This window comes from Strigops habroptila, chromosome 5 (assembly GCF_004027225.2).
Source record: "Strigops habroptila isolate Jane chromosome 5, bStrHab1.2.pri, whole genome shotgun sequence".
Classification (NCBI taxonomy): domain Eukaryota; kingdom Metazoa; phylum Chordata; class Aves; order Psittaciformes; family Psittacidae; genus Strigops; species Strigops habroptila.
The window spans coordinates 14437172-14457052 of NC_044281.2; the positions used below are offsets into that span (position 1 = coordinate 14437172).

The 19881-nt window shown below is 38.4% G+C and overlaps 1 protein-coding gene across 1 annotated transcript in view; it reads right to left on the bottom strand.

The window, feature by feature from the left end:
* The window catches only part of PARD3B (par-3 family cell polarity regulator beta), a 416125-nt gene that overhangs the window by 374237 nt on the left and 22007 nt on the right, over nt 1-19881 (bottom strand). The window contains exon 2 of the mRNA XM_030485475.1: nt 13274-13375. Coding sequence (XP_030341335.1) covers nt 13274-13375 — 102 coding nt within the window. The remainder of the gene's footprint in view (nt 1-13273; nt 13376-19881) is intronic.

Genomic DNA, 19881 nt, shown 5'->3' on the forward strand with positions numbered 1-19881 from the left:
CAGCTATCCCCCACAGAGTGGCTAGCGTTACTAATTACACAGACATCAGAAAAAGGAAGAGTTGGGAGCATTTATTCACGCGCTCTACAGATTTGGGACAATTTCAAAAGGGACCGACTTACCCCTTTTAATTTTTACTTTTAAAGTAATAAGCGAGAAAAAAATCCCACTTCTTTAATCTCCAGAAGAGTTTAATAGCATATGCTGCTATCTCTATTAATACAAGGATAGAGGATTACATCTAGAACTAAATTATGTGCCATACTTTGGCTACCAGGAAGCTGAACATGGTAATACTCACCTCTCCTCTTCTGCTAAGGTTACCAGCCAGGTAGGTCTGCTACAACGTTTGTGCACATTAACTTCCAAGCCCTGTTCTACTACCAGAATATAGTTAAAGCAGACAAGCAAGAAACCCACAAACACCTTATAGCTAATCTTTGTAATGATCCAGATCATTCTGAACCTTTTGACATAACTCTCCTAGTGCCTGCTGAGTTATGTACGATTTTGGTTTTTGAAACAGCCATTGATCAATTAAGTATCACAGCACAAGGATATTCTCTACAGTCAGCCTACAATCTCAATTTTCAGCTTTTATACTAGTTTTAAAACCTCCAAACTGCAGAATTATTCATATCCTCATTAGTTTTAATGAAGAAAGGCTGGGGTTCCAAATGCTGCAATTATCAGGTTTTCCTCTCCTGCATGTGGCCAATCATCAAGTTTTCTAAACTTTGAAGTGGCACGGCTAATCAGTGTAGCTACAAAACCCTTTATGCTGCACCATAATCCTTTTCCACACAATTATTTTTTTTTTGTCTAAGGAGGTGAAAACCAACTCTTCTGCAATATTTTGTACTTCATGAAAAATAGCCTGTTGGTTGCCAATCTGCATTTAGATGAAGCAGAGTATAAACACAAAAAAAAAAAATAAACACACACACACACACACCCCCCCCCCCCCATCCTAAAACCTGCTTCAAGAGCTGTACCGGTGAGACAGGACAAGAGGAACTGTCCAACAGTCACATTCTCCCAGGGGAGCAGAGAGGACTCCAACACGAGCAAGTTGGGTACAAGAATAACACCCCAGAGTAGGAAGGTGCATGAAGTGGTATAGGACAGTTCTTAGGGATCTTAACTAAAGATGTTGTAAGTATTTATTCCCATATTCCCTACCAGCAACAAACAAATAGAATCTCTTTGAACACAGGACAGTGACAAAAATTAGACTTCGAAATGGCAGGAAAATCTCTGAATCTTGTGAACTACTACACAACAGAGAGTGTCCAGTTCAACAAAGCAGTGCAGTGAATGATGGTCCTAATTTCCTAAGGACATTTTTTGGTCCCATTCTGGTGTACTATTGCCTAGTAACAGAATTTGAAACTAATGTTATTCATGTAGTGGTTGCCAACAAAGAACAGGAGCCTCAACTCCTTTTATACCACATGAACACTGGCAGCACCGCCTCCCCCCTACCCAGAACAGCTGCTGCTTCTTACCTCTTTTGACAGGCACAGAACCCACAAACGGAATTACTTTGGTAAAAACAGTGTTTTTTATTTGTGTCAGACTAGCTTAAACACAGATCAGTTCCTGTACAGTTCAAAGGGCAAGAGCAGCAGGACTGGGTGGAGGCAGACACCACCCTCTTTTGAAAGCAATTGCACACTTAGGCCAGCTCAAGGCTGCCAGGAAACCAGAAACCACAACCAAGGCAAAACTAAGTCTGAAAAACATTTATTGTCTTTTAGTGGCCCTAAGAGACTGGAAGCAGGACCTTCATACACTTAAGTAGAAGCCCCTCTTCCAGAGACATGGGCAACCTATTATGCTATATAAATACAGTTGTACGCAACTGCTACCATTTTCCCTTTCACACAGGAAGACCAGGACAGCATTCTAAAATAGTTTTAGGGAAATGGGAATGTGAATAACTCATATAAGACGGTAAAAAGACCACACATAGTTACACATCCTTTGCTGTATTGTCAAGCCAGCCTCACTGGGGCTGGAAGGCGCAGGGAAGGTTTCTGAAGAAGGGATTCTGAACATGAAAATGTTGTATCTTTGTCAGCTTTCATCTTCACAAAAGCAAAAAAAAAAAAAAAAAAAAATACCTTTTAGCAGGTGAAAAAAAGAAAAAGCCTTTGTTGAAGTGCACTTTATATTCGATTTCTCAGATTAACTGCTACTGTGTCCAAATGAACTTACCTTTCCGCTTCGTGTTTACACACGAGACTCAATAGAAGTCTAGCTATGAAGATGTTACTTGAATTTCCATTAAGTGAACGCTGCTATACATAATAACAAAATATAAGCTCTCATCTAGGAGGAAAAATTAAAATTCTTCATCCCTTTATTCATCAGTTACTACAACCAGTTTGCAGGGATGGGGGCCAAAAGTAAGAACTATAGTTCCATACAAGGATTATAAATAAAGCCAGTGGGTAGTTCTAGCTTCATATAGATCTGATAAGTTGAAACTAAATACACCACACATGGTGATCAATGCCCCTCACATAATACGTTTCATACCTACCCTCAGCAGTTTAGCTTCAATGTCACAAACATAAAGTACACTTAGTTCCTGTTGCTGTATTGTTTGTTCATTTCACTATCATTATTCTATACTGACCTGTGGGAACTTCTTGATCATACAGGTTTTATCCTTACAGCTTTGACTGCTATGAGGTAGATATTAGATATAAGTGAAAGTTTAGGAAAATCTTCCTTAAAAGCTGAACATAAAATGATGTAAGAAACATGCCATCTAAGGAAAAACTTTTCAGAAGCGTTAATATAAAATGCATTAGACCCATATGAAAGAATCCTCAGATTTTAAGCACGTAAAACATTAAGATCGGGAAAAATCTTAGTACTCTGAAATTCAGCTCTTTGATTTCTTATCAGTCTCTGTGTACTCCCAGGAAGACACGCAATCATAACTTGAAAGTGCCACTAATATGACCTGGGTCAAGCTAAACCTAGCAGTTTAAGCTTAGGAAGGACCTTAATCAACAGCAAATGAGGACGTTTCTTCAGCAAAAGAAAAGCAAGTCTTCAACTTCTTTAATGGAGGTTCTTCCAAGAAAATGATTAGCAACTTGATTACACTAACTTGATTGCATGATCTACCATAGTGTATTTTATTATCCTCTTGAGAACTATACCTTAAAATTAAAAATGCACTGGAAAAAGTGTACCACTTTTAAAAAGCCACACTAATCACTCTAGCCTGCTAAATAATCATATAAAAAGTAGAATTTGAGTTCATCAGAAAGTTAGCTTTTATTTTATTTGAAAAAAGTAGTACCTACTATTGCAAAAGTACCAATAAGCAACACAAGTCAATAATCAATTCTAGTGTCACTCATCTTCCCCTCCTTACTGTCAGCTATTCTTCCTCAGCTTTGACTTCTGGATTACCTTGCTTATCTCCTAACAGGGAAGGAATCTTTACGAACAACGGTGCAATTAAGAGCCTGAATGGAGTTTGGGGTATAGGAGCAAGAATCAGATTACTAGCACTATAACAGCAAGAAACAACTCTAACAGCTTCATCATGATTAAAACAAATAAACAAAAACCACACACACAAAAATCAACCAACCAAAAAAACCCACACACAAAGGAACTGCTGCATACGGAGTCAGCATTGAATGGATTCAGTCAAGGGCTTGTAGAAGGCAGCAGCACAGCAAATACATTCTCATGCTAGAAAATTCAGAATATTTTAACATGATTTCATTTTTTTCAGATAGACTACTTAGTCCTGGAGGTCATTATAACATTTTCCCAATTGCACATTTTCAGTGAAGGATTTTTTAAAGCTTCATTCTTGCTTGGCTAATTAGCTAACTTAAAATACACAGAAGCAGCACTGCAGCCTGACCTTCAAATGTGCATTTATTGAATGTGAGGTAGTTTTTTGTGTTTGTTTTTGTTTGTTTGTTTTTTACCAAAGTTGTTGAACTATTGTTCCATCTGCCTTTGAAGAAAGGGAGGAAAACTGACAGTCCTCAAGACCTGAGTCTTCAAATTACTGTAACTGAATTTTAGTATTAATGCCATCTTTTCAGAATGATAACAGAATGAACAACAGGAAAGCATTAATACTGAACAGTTATAGAATCATTTAGGTTGGAAAAGACCCTTAAGCTCATTGAGTCCCACTCTTAACCTAACACTACCAAGTCCATCACTAAACATGTCCCCAGGTGCCACATCTACACATCTTTTAAATACCTCTAGGGATGGCAACTCAACCACTTCCCTAAGCAGCCTGTTCCAGCACTTGACAACCCTTTTGATGAAGAAATTTTTCCTGATATCCAGCCTAAACCTCCCCTGGCCCAACTTGAAGCTGCTTGCTCTTTTCCTATTGCTTGTTACTTCGGAAAAGAGGCAGAAACCCACCCCACCAAGTTATAGCGAGTGATGAGGTCTCTCCTGAGCCTCCTTTTCTCCAGGCTAAGCAACTCACCACAAGACTTGTAGGCAGGTTATGAAAACAGTCACCCTTTCTAGATCCTGGCAGAAGATACTTCTAAACTCACAAAAAAAGATGAAGGCATGTTCATACACATTGTCAAAAGATATTTAGTGTATGACAGGTGTACCTGGGCAACCTGGTCCAGTGTTTCACCACTCTCATAAAAAAAATTTCTTCCTCATATCTAGTCAAACAAAGACAGTATGCTCAAAACCATTACCCCTCATCCTATTGCAACAAGCCCTGTTAGAAAGTTTGTCCCCGTCTTCCTCATAAGCCCCCTTAAAGTACTGAAAGGCTGCAATAGGTCACCCCAAAGCCCTCTCTTCTCCAGGCTAAACAACCCCAACTCTCTCAGGCTCCAAGGCATATTACAAATAAACCATTATGTGGAAGTATTTAAAAGCTTGGCTTACTTTATAGCAAGACAACCCAACAAATTATCTTTACACAACAGGGTTACATTATTTTCACAATGCATATCACTCCCTTGGTAAACATTAACGTGCGTGCTTATATGCACTTAAGCATCCACATGTGTACATAGAATTCCAAGTATTTGTTACATCAAGGAAAATCCTTAAGAAGGAATAAGTCTTCCACCAGGTTATGCTTACACAATGGGATGTTAAGCTCCTTTTCATCAGGACATTTGAATGCTCATTCAACCCACCACTTGTAACCAGATGTACTTAGAATGACCTCCCTCCCTCCATCCTTCTCATTGTTTAAGGAACAGCAACTCGAACAGCTTCAGCTGTCAGACCACCAATTAGTGCCCAGATGACAAAACACGTTTTCAGGTTGAGAGGAAGTGTTATGGTTGTAAAGCTGAATACTCCCCAAAACCCAAGTAACCCAGGTTCCAAAGCTTCTACCTGCTGCATGTTTTTAATACTCCTTAAAATGCCCAATACAAATTACATAGAGGGATCAACAGAAGATCAAATTAGAAAAGCACAAATTTCAGACTTTTATCTATCTTACATGAAAAGGATTTTAACTTTAAAATCCCCCTTTCTGCATTTAAATAGGCAATCTTATTCCAAAACTATCAGGAATTTTATTAGTGTCACAGATCCACAGTCACAGTCAATTTTTAATTTTTTTTTTCCCTCTGAAGAAAGTAATGGAGTATTTATTATCATAAATGGAAAACTCTGGTGGTTACAGATGTTCAGAGAAAGAGTTCACAGTTCAGAATGTTCAAACACAAACACCACGCTGGAAAAATGACAAGTTTGGAGTCCATCTGGTAAGAACCTTTATAACCAGATTTTTACTTTTAAAGAAGGTAGAGGTGAAATAAGTAACCCTTGCAATATGTTCCAAGACAATATCTATTTTATGAAAAATTACATTACGCAGCACTAAGTATGTAAAAGCTTATTTTTCTTCTAGAATAAATAGGTTAATTTATGCATACAGGCACTGTGTTATGGCTCTAAATCTATAAAACTGGATTTTCTTTAATAAGCTAAGCAACATTTGACCACGTGTCTCTTCTTACAGCTATGAACTTATCTCGAAGCACATTGCTAGACCTGAAGTTTATTACGAGAATGTTTCCAGTAACCAGAAGCACATGATAGTGTAATTGCACACCCCAGAATGTAATACCACACTTTAAAAATGGTTATTTTAATGATTACGCTAATGAGTTCTGAACTTCCAACCTATGTGCATACAGTTTCATAATTACACAGCTTGAAATCCTCATCAGCAAATCCAAATGCTCCTGAAATCCAAATCATTTTATAATCTTGAATAATGCATGGCACCTCTACAGCACGAAATTAAAACAAATTTCATAAAAATGCAAAGCTTCATAATCTGTATTCTAAAAGAAACTGCATTACTGAAATAAAGTGTTGCTTAGTAAGTACTAATGATGGGGATTTTTTTCCTCCCCCTCCCTCTGGTACTCACAGTTCAGATCCCACTTCAAAAATAAACAGACTAACTCCTATCAAAATATCTTTTTATATATATATATATATGGTGGCTCACAGCATACCCTACTACACAAGAGTGAAATCAGACATCTGTTTCCTAAACAAGCACTGGCTCAAAATGGCATAAAACCTTTTCTTCCTGAAAAGTGTGAAAACCTATTTTTTTAAAATAGGCTGCAGCTTGACTGGCTTGCATACTATTTCAGCAACAGCAAAACCAAAACTCCATCTTCGCTCATCAAAGGGCCAGCAAATCAAGGCCTACAGTTTTTCTGTAACCATGTCTCCCATCTTCAAAGCTTTCTCTGTTTGTTTTTAAACTACAGGTAGAGCCCAGATAAACTCCACAGAGGTTTTTAGCAAGCACTGGCACTGTCCTTTTCAACAAGTTCAAAAGCCTGTGACTCAAGATGAGGAGAAAAGCCACCATCAGTCAATGCAAAAGGATAGATACTCCATTTTCTTGTGTCTCACATCCCTTCTCCACATTTCAAGGTGTTGAAAAGGATAAAGGTAATATTTAAGACATGCTCTTTTTAATACTTCCCTGCTTGTAGACACACGATGCACAGCTAATTATCAGACACCTGAAGAATATTTATACTGGGACTTCCTTCATAGAACAGAAGTTACACAAAGGTTTTATTCACAGTAGTGTTGTATATTTATATCTTCATTGCCCAGAAGTAGCTATGAATATTTAAGTAAACAAATACTGTCAGCAGTAACAATTTCATATCCCAATAACTTTGATTATGGGAAATTACAGCTGAAACATACTACAAATCATTTGTACAAGGAAGAAACAGAGTACTCTGAATATAACAAAGATGAGAACACTATCATGCTTTTGGATGTTATGGATGTAAACATGTTATTCAAAATAAAAGTTACAGCCATTTTAATGTTTATGAATTTAGCATTTGAAAGAAGAATGAATTATTAGTTAACCTTTTTGCTTATCAAATGTTAAGATTTCCACTCATCTGCAAGATCTCATTACTGAAACCACAAAATATAAATGCAAAACCAGAAGCAATAAGGAAGAGTCACAGAGACAAATACCTACACATAATCTGGCAGAAATACTAACCACAGCCTAAAAATTATACTTAGGGAAAAAAACCCCAAACACTAAATCCAAATCAAAAGAACAACAGCCCTTACATACCAGTTTTGCCAAATTTCTTCAACTTCATTTATCCATGTTGAGCATACCAGGCTTTTTGATCTACTAGTCCCCATTTTACCTCATTAACAGCAAGGAACTAAACATAAGAACTGCCTGCCTTGGGACAACAGTCCTCTCACACAAGGCATTCAAACTTACAGAAGTGTAACCAACACTCTGCCAGAAGCACTAAGTATCAAAAGTCTGAAGCATGTATTTGCTGCAACCAGTTTAATAGTCAGTAAAAGCACACACATTAAACCAGTAACTTGACCATGGTACTAATCAACTAGATGTCATAAAACATTGAGTGTCAAAACCCTAGTCCAGAGCAACATTCACCACCTTGGGAGGGGGAGAGGCCAGGGGAAGCTAAAGTATTTTTTTCTTTGATGAATGCCTTTTTTGGTGCAGATTTTATGAAAGACACAGAGCATCCAAGTTATAATATACCAGCATGAACTATCCTATGTCTATGGCACACTTAAAATGATACCTCCATGTTATATGAAACTAACATCATTAAATTGCTTTCTGTGCTACCAAACATCTCTTACATTGCTTATGCTTTACATCAAAGTGATTTTTATGGGGTTTTTTTCAATTTCTCCAGGGAAAAGTTGACCAATATGCAACAACTTGTAGAGCAGCCTACACAATAAACCACTGCAGCATATACTTCAAGAAGTAAAAAAATCTCCGCTATAACTAAGTTTTACACATCTTGCTTTGTTTTTCCTGAACAAGTGTAATCTACTGTTGTACAACAAACTGAAGAATAAAAAACTCTACTCTCCATTCCAGTTATCAGAAAGTTACAAAACCCTAGAGAAAATACTAGGAAGCTCAATTACACAGAATTCTAGAGTTTGAACCACATTTCTCTAACTTCAGTATGCATTACTGGCATGAATTGTATATTTCAGAATCAAACCACATGACAGAAAGATCTGTAAAGCGTGACATTTTCAGGCTCTGCTGACCCATTGGAAGGTAACTGAAACAAGCCAGCAGAGAGGCCTCTGCTACTGATTTACAGGGGAAGATTTTAAAGCAGCGATACTGTATCTCCCCATTAAGAGAAATGCCCTCAGAATTCCACAGCCCTTTCTTTTTTAAACTCTTGCCCACTTGCTTTGTTATTTTGACTTCATTTTACTGCTTTTCGACCTGCCTGTAGAAATGATTTTCCTTACCACCTCATACCCTTCAGCCATACCTTCTCTTCTTACCTAAAGGTGACTTTAGCTCCGATTTCATTCTACATTTCATGAGGAATTCAACGGTTGGAGTGAACAGAAACTGTTCAAAGGTGGAATTACTTCATTATAACTTAATTTAAATACACATTGCACATTAGAGTGTGCCGTCAATTTCACAGCTGGAATGACAGCCCTAAAGGCCTACAGAGTCAAATCCAGAACAGAAAATAACTGCTGTACAAGTACTATACCCAGCCAGCAGCACTCGCAGTGACTAAACCTGCCTGGAAACAATGGAAAAAGTTCAGAATCCACTGACAGAAAACATGCCTGTCAAGTACTTGGAGAGACATCTCCTTTGTATAATTACATCAATCTTGAAGTTTATATCCACTTCTGAATCCAAATGTTTTTGTCATTTTGCTGAGACAACTCTTCCAAGCCAGCCTCACACTCACAACTCTGTCACTGAAACTACAGGCACATGCAAAGACCTCTGCCTGAAGTAAGGTTTAGGAGAGTTACATAGCATCCTTTACAAAATAAAACCACTTCAGCCAGATCTTCAGCTTCTTATGAGGAGCATGCGCGGGCCCAATAACCATTCTGAACATCCAGCAGATAATTTCTCTAGCATTTGGAGACATTCCAGGAGACATGTTTTCTCGATATTGCACTTCTGCTGGTAGTGAACAGAGAAGGAAGAATTCATTGACTTTACTATTTAATATTTCATTAAATACTTAGCTAAAATAAGTATCTGAACTACACTTAATTCATACCATCTACTTGTTAGCATCATTAAAAACACTTCAATGACAGTTACAGTCTCTACAAATCTTGAAACAATGTCACTGTTTCAGCATTTTAGTGATATTGCTTTATGTCCTTCTAAAGCTTCTGCTGCTGTTAAAAAACACAAGTCACCTATATTTAACAAAGGAGATATCCAAGCAGAAACTATTTCTAAGACCACATCGGCATTCTGCTAGTTCATTATCAGCACCATGTCCATCACAATCACATACCCCTTGTTTCCTTCCACTCCTGAAAAACAAAACCCACCACACAACCCAAACCACCGAACACCCACGAAACACTCCCACCATATACTTAAAGCAGTGGAACTGCTAACAAGCCTCTGGAGAGATTAACCTACACCACCTTCTAGGGTGACAAGCCTCGATCATTTGCCAGCAGCACTGACCAGGAAATTGTATTACATAAACGTTCAACAGCTTTGTTGGCCAAGTTATAGATACTGCAGTTACTGCCTTGCAAGCAGTGTCTTACCAAAAAACCCCAATCAAACAAAAAAACCCAGCACCCCCACAGCAGACCATCACCCCCTCCTTCAGAAGGGCTCTGCTGATAAAAGCATACCCATAAGCATGTTTCACTTCTACTTAAACGTGTCAAACTATGAACATATTGGATAGAAACTGTATCTTCCCTGTAGACTTTTACACGCATTCAGGGAACAGAACTGTTCTGAACTGTTGAAATGGCAGCAACAAGAGGGGGTCTCACCAAAAAGAATTTCCAGAGCATTTTCATGATGCTACCAAACACATATAATACTAATTTAGACCTGTGTTACATGCAAATATAACAAGCCACCTTCTACAACATGCATAACCGTGCAGTTGACAGCTATTAATATCATCTAGTTATGCCCATTTGCTGAATTTTGACTAATTTTGAGTTCAAGAGAAAACCATGAAGTTAACATAAGCAGAGCTCAAAAACACTGGCACTCCCAATAAAGTGCATTATGTATCCCAGTGCCACCATTTCAGTGTTGGAAATGGACCATTTATTCCATTTTTTGTTCCCTTCCAATCATTCACCGACCCAAGACAGCACTTGCTACTTACTTCATCAGTAGTTTTGCCTCCTTAACAGTCTATTGTTAAGGATTGTCAAAAGCTTTTGAAATTCCAAGTAAACTGTACCTGATAGCTCTCTCAGAGTCACTGTTTTGTTGCTACAGTTAAAGAATTTCAATAGCTTAGCAAGCACGTTTTCCTTTCAAGAAACTGTGCTAATTTACTGCTATCAAAGTACTATCTAGAGCAGATTAAACCCTTAAAAAAGCATCAGCTAGTTTCCTCTGTCACTAAAGAGCAGCTTGATGGTCACCAATGCCAAACACACCTTTGGTTAAAGGCACTGAGGTTAATTGCAACACTTATTTTTATATAGAGTGACTGATTTCATGGGAGACTGCATTACTGACTTGGAAGCACAGAAGGACAAGAGAACCGCAAAGCTGCGGCCTATTCATTTATCATGTATACAGATAATCACAGCCAAAGCGAATTGGTGCACAGATACATATACCAAAAATTCTTTTCACTGTTTAGGGACTTTAAATACCAAATTAGATACCAGGTCAATTAGATCCAAGTATCTCCTCTGCTTTTTTGCAAAGCTGAAAGACCCCCTAGCCAATATTGTCAGTGTGAAACAGCACCTGCAAAGGCTCAAAGGCTGACAGGCCACAACAGAACTATTTAAAATATTTGTAAGCCTTTTATAGGGCTGAGTCTTTGTTAATCACACCACACCAAACATTTTAAGTAGGTAGGACATAGTAGGTAGCTCCTCACACATGCTATGGCCTAATTCTGCTCTCAACAATTGTTTGATGTGTCAACTACCAGTCCCCTTACATGATTACATGATCATCTCCTAGTTTAAATCAAAAAACCTGATCTGTCACTGCAGATGCTGCTGTTCAGTAAGTCTTATAATTGTTTCACCAAGGCCTTCTGAAGAAAAGATGGCGGTGATGCCTTGCATGTAATTTAGACATCACAGTAAGAGGAATTTGCCATATTCCTGAACCAACCCAGACTACTTCAGCAAGTAAGATACTGGTTTTCCAGTGTTTTTATCTCAAGGTAGCCTCAGAACCAGAGTCCCACCTAGCACCGTTACAGCAGAAGATGCTTAAGCCTACAGTTGTATGTGAACTAGAAACTTCATCAGCAACATATACTCAACCAGTGACACCCAGTATAGCAAAGGGTCTGACAACAAGTTAAAAACTAGATGGTATGTCAAATATTCTGCAAACTACTACTCGTATTTGCATAAGTATTCCTGTATCAGCACTTCAAACAGAGGAATCCTGGGTGGACGTGTTAGCTTTTATTAACTGATGAGACCAGGAATGCATTTCCCTTTGATGCAATATCTCCTTTTATGACATCTTATGCTTAAGGTCTTATGACATCTTACGGTCTTATCCTTTTTATACAGCTGTGTCAATCCTCAGAATCCAATATTTAGTTTCCAAACACTACTGGAAAAAGTCTTAGGGTGTTTTAAGTACACTTTCAGTAAATATGGACAAGCAAGAAGCACAAGTTTGATCAAAAGAACATATGCCAAACAGAGCTCCATTGTTTTTAAGAATTCCCACACAAGCCACCATAAAATGACACTGAAGTACACTTTAGACAATTTTCTAAGGTACTGAGCAGTATCCCATTACTCATAAGCAAAATGACTCACTTACTATTAAGTCACTGAAGAATCAACAGCATACAGAACTAGCATCTCTGTTTGCAATATACAAAATTATTTTAAGTCACCAAGCATATGGCACTGTGAATACAGTGATTTGCCTGAAAGTACAGGCATATCCCATGTTTAGATCTTCAGTTTCAAATATATTTTTGATATATTTGAAACTGAAATATATTTTTCCCCCTCTGATTTTACGACAAAAAAAGACGAGGAGAAAAAAAGCAGCAAAGTATTACACATAATACCCCTCCACCTCCATGCTGAAATAACTCACCAATTAGTTTCCCAAAATGAAATTTTCCTGATAATTATAAAAAATGTAAAAGCGACCTCTTTGCAGCTGCTACTTCTCTACCCAGAAGGGACATCTATCTTATCTGAATTGAAAGTTAGAGGCTCATAGCTTCTAAAATTTATAACTGGCCTGCTTAGACTTTCAGTAGCAAATCACAGGAATTGCTCCTGAAATTCAACACAGTTGAGGCAGCTGTTCTTGTCATCACAGGATTTGTCTGTTTATTTTGTCACATGTTTAACCATGACATTTGAATGATTCTCAAAAACAATTCTAAGCAAAGGAAAAAGACTATAAAAGATATTTTAAGTGGCATTAAAAAAAGATGTCTTACAAAACTCACATTCCTCTACCACTCTGTTTTCATACAGCAAGAAACACAGAACTGCTTGAAAAGGTGTGTCCCCCATTCCGTGTCTGTCTCTTCCCACCCCCCCCCACCCAGTTGTACTCCTGAAACAGAGAGCTATAGCACCTATGGGCAGATGTGTTTCATTTAGGAATATTTAACACCCACTTCACTTGCCAGATGTCTGAGAAACAAGAAAGTAGCATTAGTTCTTTGAAGAGACACACCAAAAAACAAAAGCAGTATTTTCATCCAAGCTCTACCTTATCTTTGTCTTCCACAACATCTGCCAGCACATCATCTGGGTCCAGAATTCCTCCATCTGTATACTCCAGGTGGTGAATATTTACCCAGGAAGCTGGATCCTGTAAGACAGACACAAGACTTCTTAATCTAACCTTGCATGGTTTTAATGTTGTCAGACAAAGCAGCTTTGTATCCTATCTGCTTCCCACCTATTTCCCTCTTTAATCGTGGGGTAGAAGCTTGGAGCCACTACCCAAAATGCAAACAGAACAAAAACTACAGACACATAACAAGACACTACCTATAGAATACTATGCAAAAGATCTTAAAAATGTATATTTCCTTATCATTCTTTATTTAAATTAAACAGTTAATGTAAATACATATATGTATGGAAATGCACTACTCCTGACAGCTTATGGAGGGAGGAGTGTATGCCTGTATTTATATGTATTTAAAACTCCCATCATTTATTTCTCTGAGGAAGTAGGTCAGGCTACTGTGGCAAAATATAAATGAATAGAATAAATCACAATTTGTTTTCACAAATAAATGCTCTCAAATTCTAATACAACATTGTGTACCATACAAACAGTAATCAAGTTAGTTTTCCAAACTAATGTTTTCCTCATATATTATTAGTTACTTCACTTCAATAACGGGAGCTTAGCCATCGTTCCACTGACCCTGAAGCAAAAAGGCTCAAAATACAATGGTCAGCAGCAAATTCTCCCTGACATGAAATACAAATCAGGGAGCAGACACAGCATCTGTAACCACTGCCCACAAACCATACCACCTACCTGTGTATACCAACTTCCGAGGGGGGCAGGCTAAGTAGTAGTTATGTTTGAATTGCCTTAGTTAACACTTGAACATTTCTCCTATTAGGGCCAGCTATTGAGGTTTAACAAGCACGTGGCAGCTCATCCAGTCATAGCAACAAGTTTGAGTACTCCATGATATCAGCACTGTTAAGTGTTGAATTGGCACATTTTTGACAGCACGCTGAAGAAAGAAAACATGCTTAGTTAAGACTCCAAAGCGTATTTTAGTGTTCCAACAAATATTGTGGAGACTGGCCAGAATATGATAAAATTAATGGTCATGAGAGTGGCATGCACACATGTAGCTTTGAGAAGGGTTTCAGAAATGGACAAAGAAGAGCACTGCTGATGTGCAATACGCAATCCCAATAATTCCTGTTTATATTACATCTGTATCTCCAATTTCTTCTTCCTTGTCAAGTCTAAATAGATCCCAGTTCTCAGAAACAAAGTGAAGCACAACAGAAACACTGTATAGACTAGCAAATCCCTTTTCACTAGATTTGGATATTCCCCACGTAATGACGTCCCTGAGAAGCACAGATATTCCACTTCATATTTATTTATGGGCATTCTATAGCTGTAGCCATTAAGTGATGCAGAGAGCAGATAAATCAGGATAATTCCATCACAGGTGGATCAATTGGGTTATGTCATCAATAGGCAGCAGTCAAAAAACAAACCTAAAAGCCTCACACCACAACAACCCTGGCATTACCAACAGGTCAGCCCATCATGCCACTAGCAACTTTGCTGCATGAACTCTAAACAAAATGTTTTTCCTGTTCTGGCCCATCCAGCTTCAACAGTTCAGTTTCAGTTTCTCCACTGACACGTACTGGTTTTGGCTGGGATAAAGTTAATTTTCCTCATAGCAGCTAGTTTCAGATTTGTGCTGGGAACAGTGTTGATAACACAGGGACGTTTTAGCTATTGCTGAGCAGTGCTTACACAGAGTCAAGGCCTTGTCTGCCTCTCACACCACTCCACCAGTTGAGTAGGCTGGTGGTGCATGAGCAGTTGGGAGGGAGCACAGCCACAACAGCTGACCCAACCGGCCAAAGGCATGCTCCATACCACGGAATTTTGTTTTACTTACTAAACTGTCTTTATCTCAGCCCACGAGTTTTCCCACTTGTACCCTTACGATTCTCCTCCCCAACCCACTGGGCAAGGAGTGAGCAAGCAGCTTTGTGGGGCTTAGCTGCCTTAGCTTAACCCGCAGTCTTTTTACCCCCTTACACTTCTCTAAAGATTAAGTATATCTAAAGCACACTACAGTTTAATGACAACCACCCAAGCAAGCACATAGAAGTATCTCTATTTGTAACATACCTATTTAATCTGTAATTTACCTCTACCTACAGTTATTTCATCTTGCACCAAAACCACCCATATGTAAAATAGCAAATGTTTGTTTGTTGTAAGTTTCAGGTGTTCAAAATTACAAAGTTTAAGAAAATCAACGAACATGCTTTTGTCCCTGCAAAGTGCTGAAGTGCAGATAACTATTACAGCTCAAAGCTCTAGTTTAAAGCTGCTGGTTTAAGCATTTTTACCACAACCACAAAATTCTAAGATGAAAAGGAAGAGAAGAAATGAACCTCTGTGCAACAAGCAAGCATGTTAACTTAGCTCAAACAATTTACCTAACGCAGAAACCTTGTGAAAGAGTGTCGTTTGACCCTACCAATAAACTTGCAAAATATGATTCTCTCAAACTGGAATGCGTCAGTAGCTACAAACGTTCCTCCTGAACCTTTTAACTAATGCCATCACAAAAGGTTTTCAGAGTTAGTGACATTAAAACAGCATATTTGAAAACCACTCCTCTTAATTAGACAAACTTCTGCAGCTAACAGAGTTTTGCCTGAAGATATATTAAAACCTGTTACACTTATCATGCTGTTTAAGCGTCCTGTTGACAGAATAAAGTTGATGTGAAAAAAAATGAACAGCTGATGGGAATATTTTGCTTTCAATGTTCCCTTCTATTTGTGATTCAGTAGCTGCACCAACCCAGATGTGTCATGGAAAAAGAAACAAAGAAAAAAAGGAGTGTAAAAGCTCTACTGTCCCAGCTGAATGCAGCAAGTTGGCAGGAGACAAGATCAAGACACACAGCCACCCTAAACTACATGAAGCTTAAATTCCTAGCCTTCTTTTTACTCTGGGCCATGACAAATACAGTAATTTAAAGGGTTTGTCAGTGGCCATATCAAGAGAAAGTAGTTTCTAAATCAGTCTGAAAGAGCAGAAGATGCCTTTCCTCACCAATCTTTTGCAGCAAGTGGAGCCGATGTTAACTTTAAAAGAAAGGAATGACAATTCACACTGAAATACAAGAATTAAAGCAGAACAGGATTCACATAGTTTCCTTAGCAGAAAAATACTTCCTAACAGTTTAGATACCGCTCCCACAAACAATATGACTCAGGTACACACAGTGTGAAGCCACTATGACCTTTTGATCTCAACACTTCCCAATTACAGTAACCACCAAAGACTACAAGACTGAACATCTGCTGCGTCAGAGATACAAATGTGAAACTGGCTTCTATTAACTTCACCAGAACTTCATCCCTGGAAGTTAAAAAAGCCCCAGCTTCTAAGCAGAGAGAGAGATATGCTTCTTTTTATACACTTGTTTGATGAAGCAAATAGTAACTACTGCTAGATAGCCTAGGTGGAGGAAATTCCCCCTGCACAGTCACAGAAGTAACAACAGTTCATCTGACCAGCAAAAATCACTCACCCATTCCAATGTGATTTCAAAGTCAAAGAACATTTTCTGTTCTTTGGATGAACTCCAAACACTTCCATGCACAGGATACAAAGTGTCTACACATAAAAAAACCCTAAAAATCTATATAGCAATTTCTTCTGTGCTTCTTTACTCCCACCAAGAGACCAAACAGCTCCACTAAATAAAACACCAATATTTTTGCTAACTTGCCATATGAAACAAGCCATTAACTACCAGCAGAAATAACAGAAATAAGAGCTGAATATCTTAAGTCCCAGGTAGCATTTTCATCCCATGATGAGTAGGGGATGGACAATAATAAGAGGAAAAATGAATGTGTATGCACATGTACAAACACACACTCTGTTTTAGATGTTATTTAAAGCTCAAAAGGAGTAGAACAGGTCTGAAAAATAACTGTGGTACATAAAGGTAGAATAATCATCAGAGAAATCAAACCTTTCTTTAAAAAGAAATGGTCTTCATTTAAGTTTCTTATGTTTTAGTAAGATACAACAATCACAACAACTTCCAGAACACTTCAGCTTTCCATATATTATAAAACTGCCAGGCAGGAGACTGCATTTCCAAAGTAACAGGGTAACTTTATCAAAGTATTATCACTGGAGTCCTCGCAAAACAGACAGCTTTTCTGCTTCTACAGTGCGTCCTGAAAGGTCTGAAAGTTGGAACCCAGTAACAGAGGTCATAGGTTGTTGCAGTGTTCCACATGTGAAGGGTTGATCCCAGCATATGCTTGCTTCAATGAAACAACGCTGCTTCCCTGTTGAAAGCAGAAAATGCTGAATGTCTAAGTTTATAAACAATATAAAAGAAGACGAGATCCCATTTTCACTCAGGGAACACATTGATTAAGGACATATTTACTCCAGAAGGCACTTGCTGAGAAACTATGAAATATAAAGCAAAAAAGTCTAAGAACTGTATACTGAAATGCAGATATTCTAGTTTGAGATTAAAGTCCTCTTCCAATGAGTGACAGTGTCTAGAATGATTCCTCCCAGTATCTTCTCAACCATCATCACTGGAAGTTCACATACCCAAGAAGAAAGAACTCGTTTTGAAAAACAAAATTAGTCTCTTGTAAAAATAAAACACTAACAGCAGCCTAGAAGCTCCGGGCAGCTTTCAAGTTTGGCTACTGTCTATCTGCGCTCCTAAATGCTCTCCTGGTAGCAGGTTTATTTAGGAGAAAATACATCTACAGGCTTTCTTCGAAACAGTTCCAAAATATCCTAACAGCACAAGTGGGGAGAAGTTCTCTTACAGCATGGCATATAACCCTTGTGCAGAAGTTTAGCTGAGGTATACATAACAAACATCTAAATATGTAAAGAAAAAGTACAAATAAGTTACCTGGTATAATGCATACCAGCACTTCCCAAATGAATATTGAACAGTTACTCTAATGTGCACTTTACCTTAGGGCTGCAAGTCATGTTTGTGTTTAACATCAAGCCACTTAAAAACTGTTTATCATCATTTCCTTTATATGTGGGAGAACACTTTAGGAATTACTATGCAAATATTTACCAAATGTTAAATTAAAGCCAGGTCACATGAATGCACAAGTGCGACGTAGGCAGAGAAGTGTCATAAATTTAAAGTGGTTTGACGTGCACAGAATCACAGAATGGTTGAGGTTGGAAGGGACCACTGGGGGTCACCCAGTTCAACCCCCCGATCAAGCAGCGTCACCGAAGGGCACATTACTCTGAACTGCATCCAGATGGCTCTTGATTGTCTCCAGGGAAGGAGACTTCACAACCTCTCTGGGCAACCTATCCCAATGCTCAGTCACCCTCACAGTAAAGCAGTTCGTTCCTCCTTGTGTTTAGGTGGAACTTCCTCTGGTTTTAGTTAATGCCTATTGCCTCTCATCCTATCTGCTGGCACCACCAAGAAGTCTGGCTCCATCTTCGTGACACCCTCCCTTCAGGTACTTACACGCATTGATCAGATATCCCCTGAGCCTTCTCTTCTGTAGGCCCAACAGACCTAGCTCCCTCAGTCTTTCATCACTGTCCACTTGTCCAGCTCACATTTCTGAGCTTGCCTATGAGGATGTCATTGGAGACAGTACCAAAAGCCTTGCTGAAGAGCAGGCAGACAACATCCACTGCTCTCCCCTCATCTATCCAGCAAGTTGTCTCATCGTAGAAGGCAATCAGGTTGGTTAAGCATGATTTCCCCTTGGTGAATCCATGCTTACTACTCCTGATCGCCTACTTATCTTCCAAATGCTTAGAGATGGCCTCCAAGATGAGCCACTCCATCACCTTTCCAGGGCCTGAGGTGAGGCTGACTGGCCTGTGGTTCCCACCAGAGTCCTCCTTCTTGCCCTCCTTCATGTTGTCACAGAATCCTAACCTAACTGTCACCACCTAATGAAACACCTTCAGTGTTCAAATAGTCTAAAATAGGTTCAAGACTTCTTCTATGCATTTATTTCCAGTCAAACAAATTCAAGTGAAAGACCAATCAGTCTATAATTTAAAAACATTCCCATTTATTATTTTATATATATTTAAACATTTTTAATGTATCAAAAACTTAGAGCATGATCTTGATTGCTTTAGTTCCAAACTCAAATAGGAAAGTATCAATCTACTTTTCTGAAAACTGAAGAAACATACTTCATAAATGTTACAATTCACATAGTGTATTTCAGACTGTTAGTGAGCAAGAGAACCCCAACATTCTAACATATTTAAACATACTTCAGCTGACCCGTCAACAAAATAAACACCACCGTTTAATGATTTCAGAATTAATTACTGTTTGGTGCTGTTGTTTGTTCTGCTGTGCAGAATGCGTAAGATCAATAGCAATCCCTATCCTGGAAATTTTCATTTAAATATAGTAAAGATAGGATACATTGAAACATTCAGAGTAGGAATGACTTAGTAAGACACCTCCCACATTACTTCTCAGGCTGGTATTTTACGAGCACCTCCACATGATTGCTACACTAGAGCAGACAGACTTCAATGAAATACAGCATGAAAAATGATGTATTTAAAAGACAGAA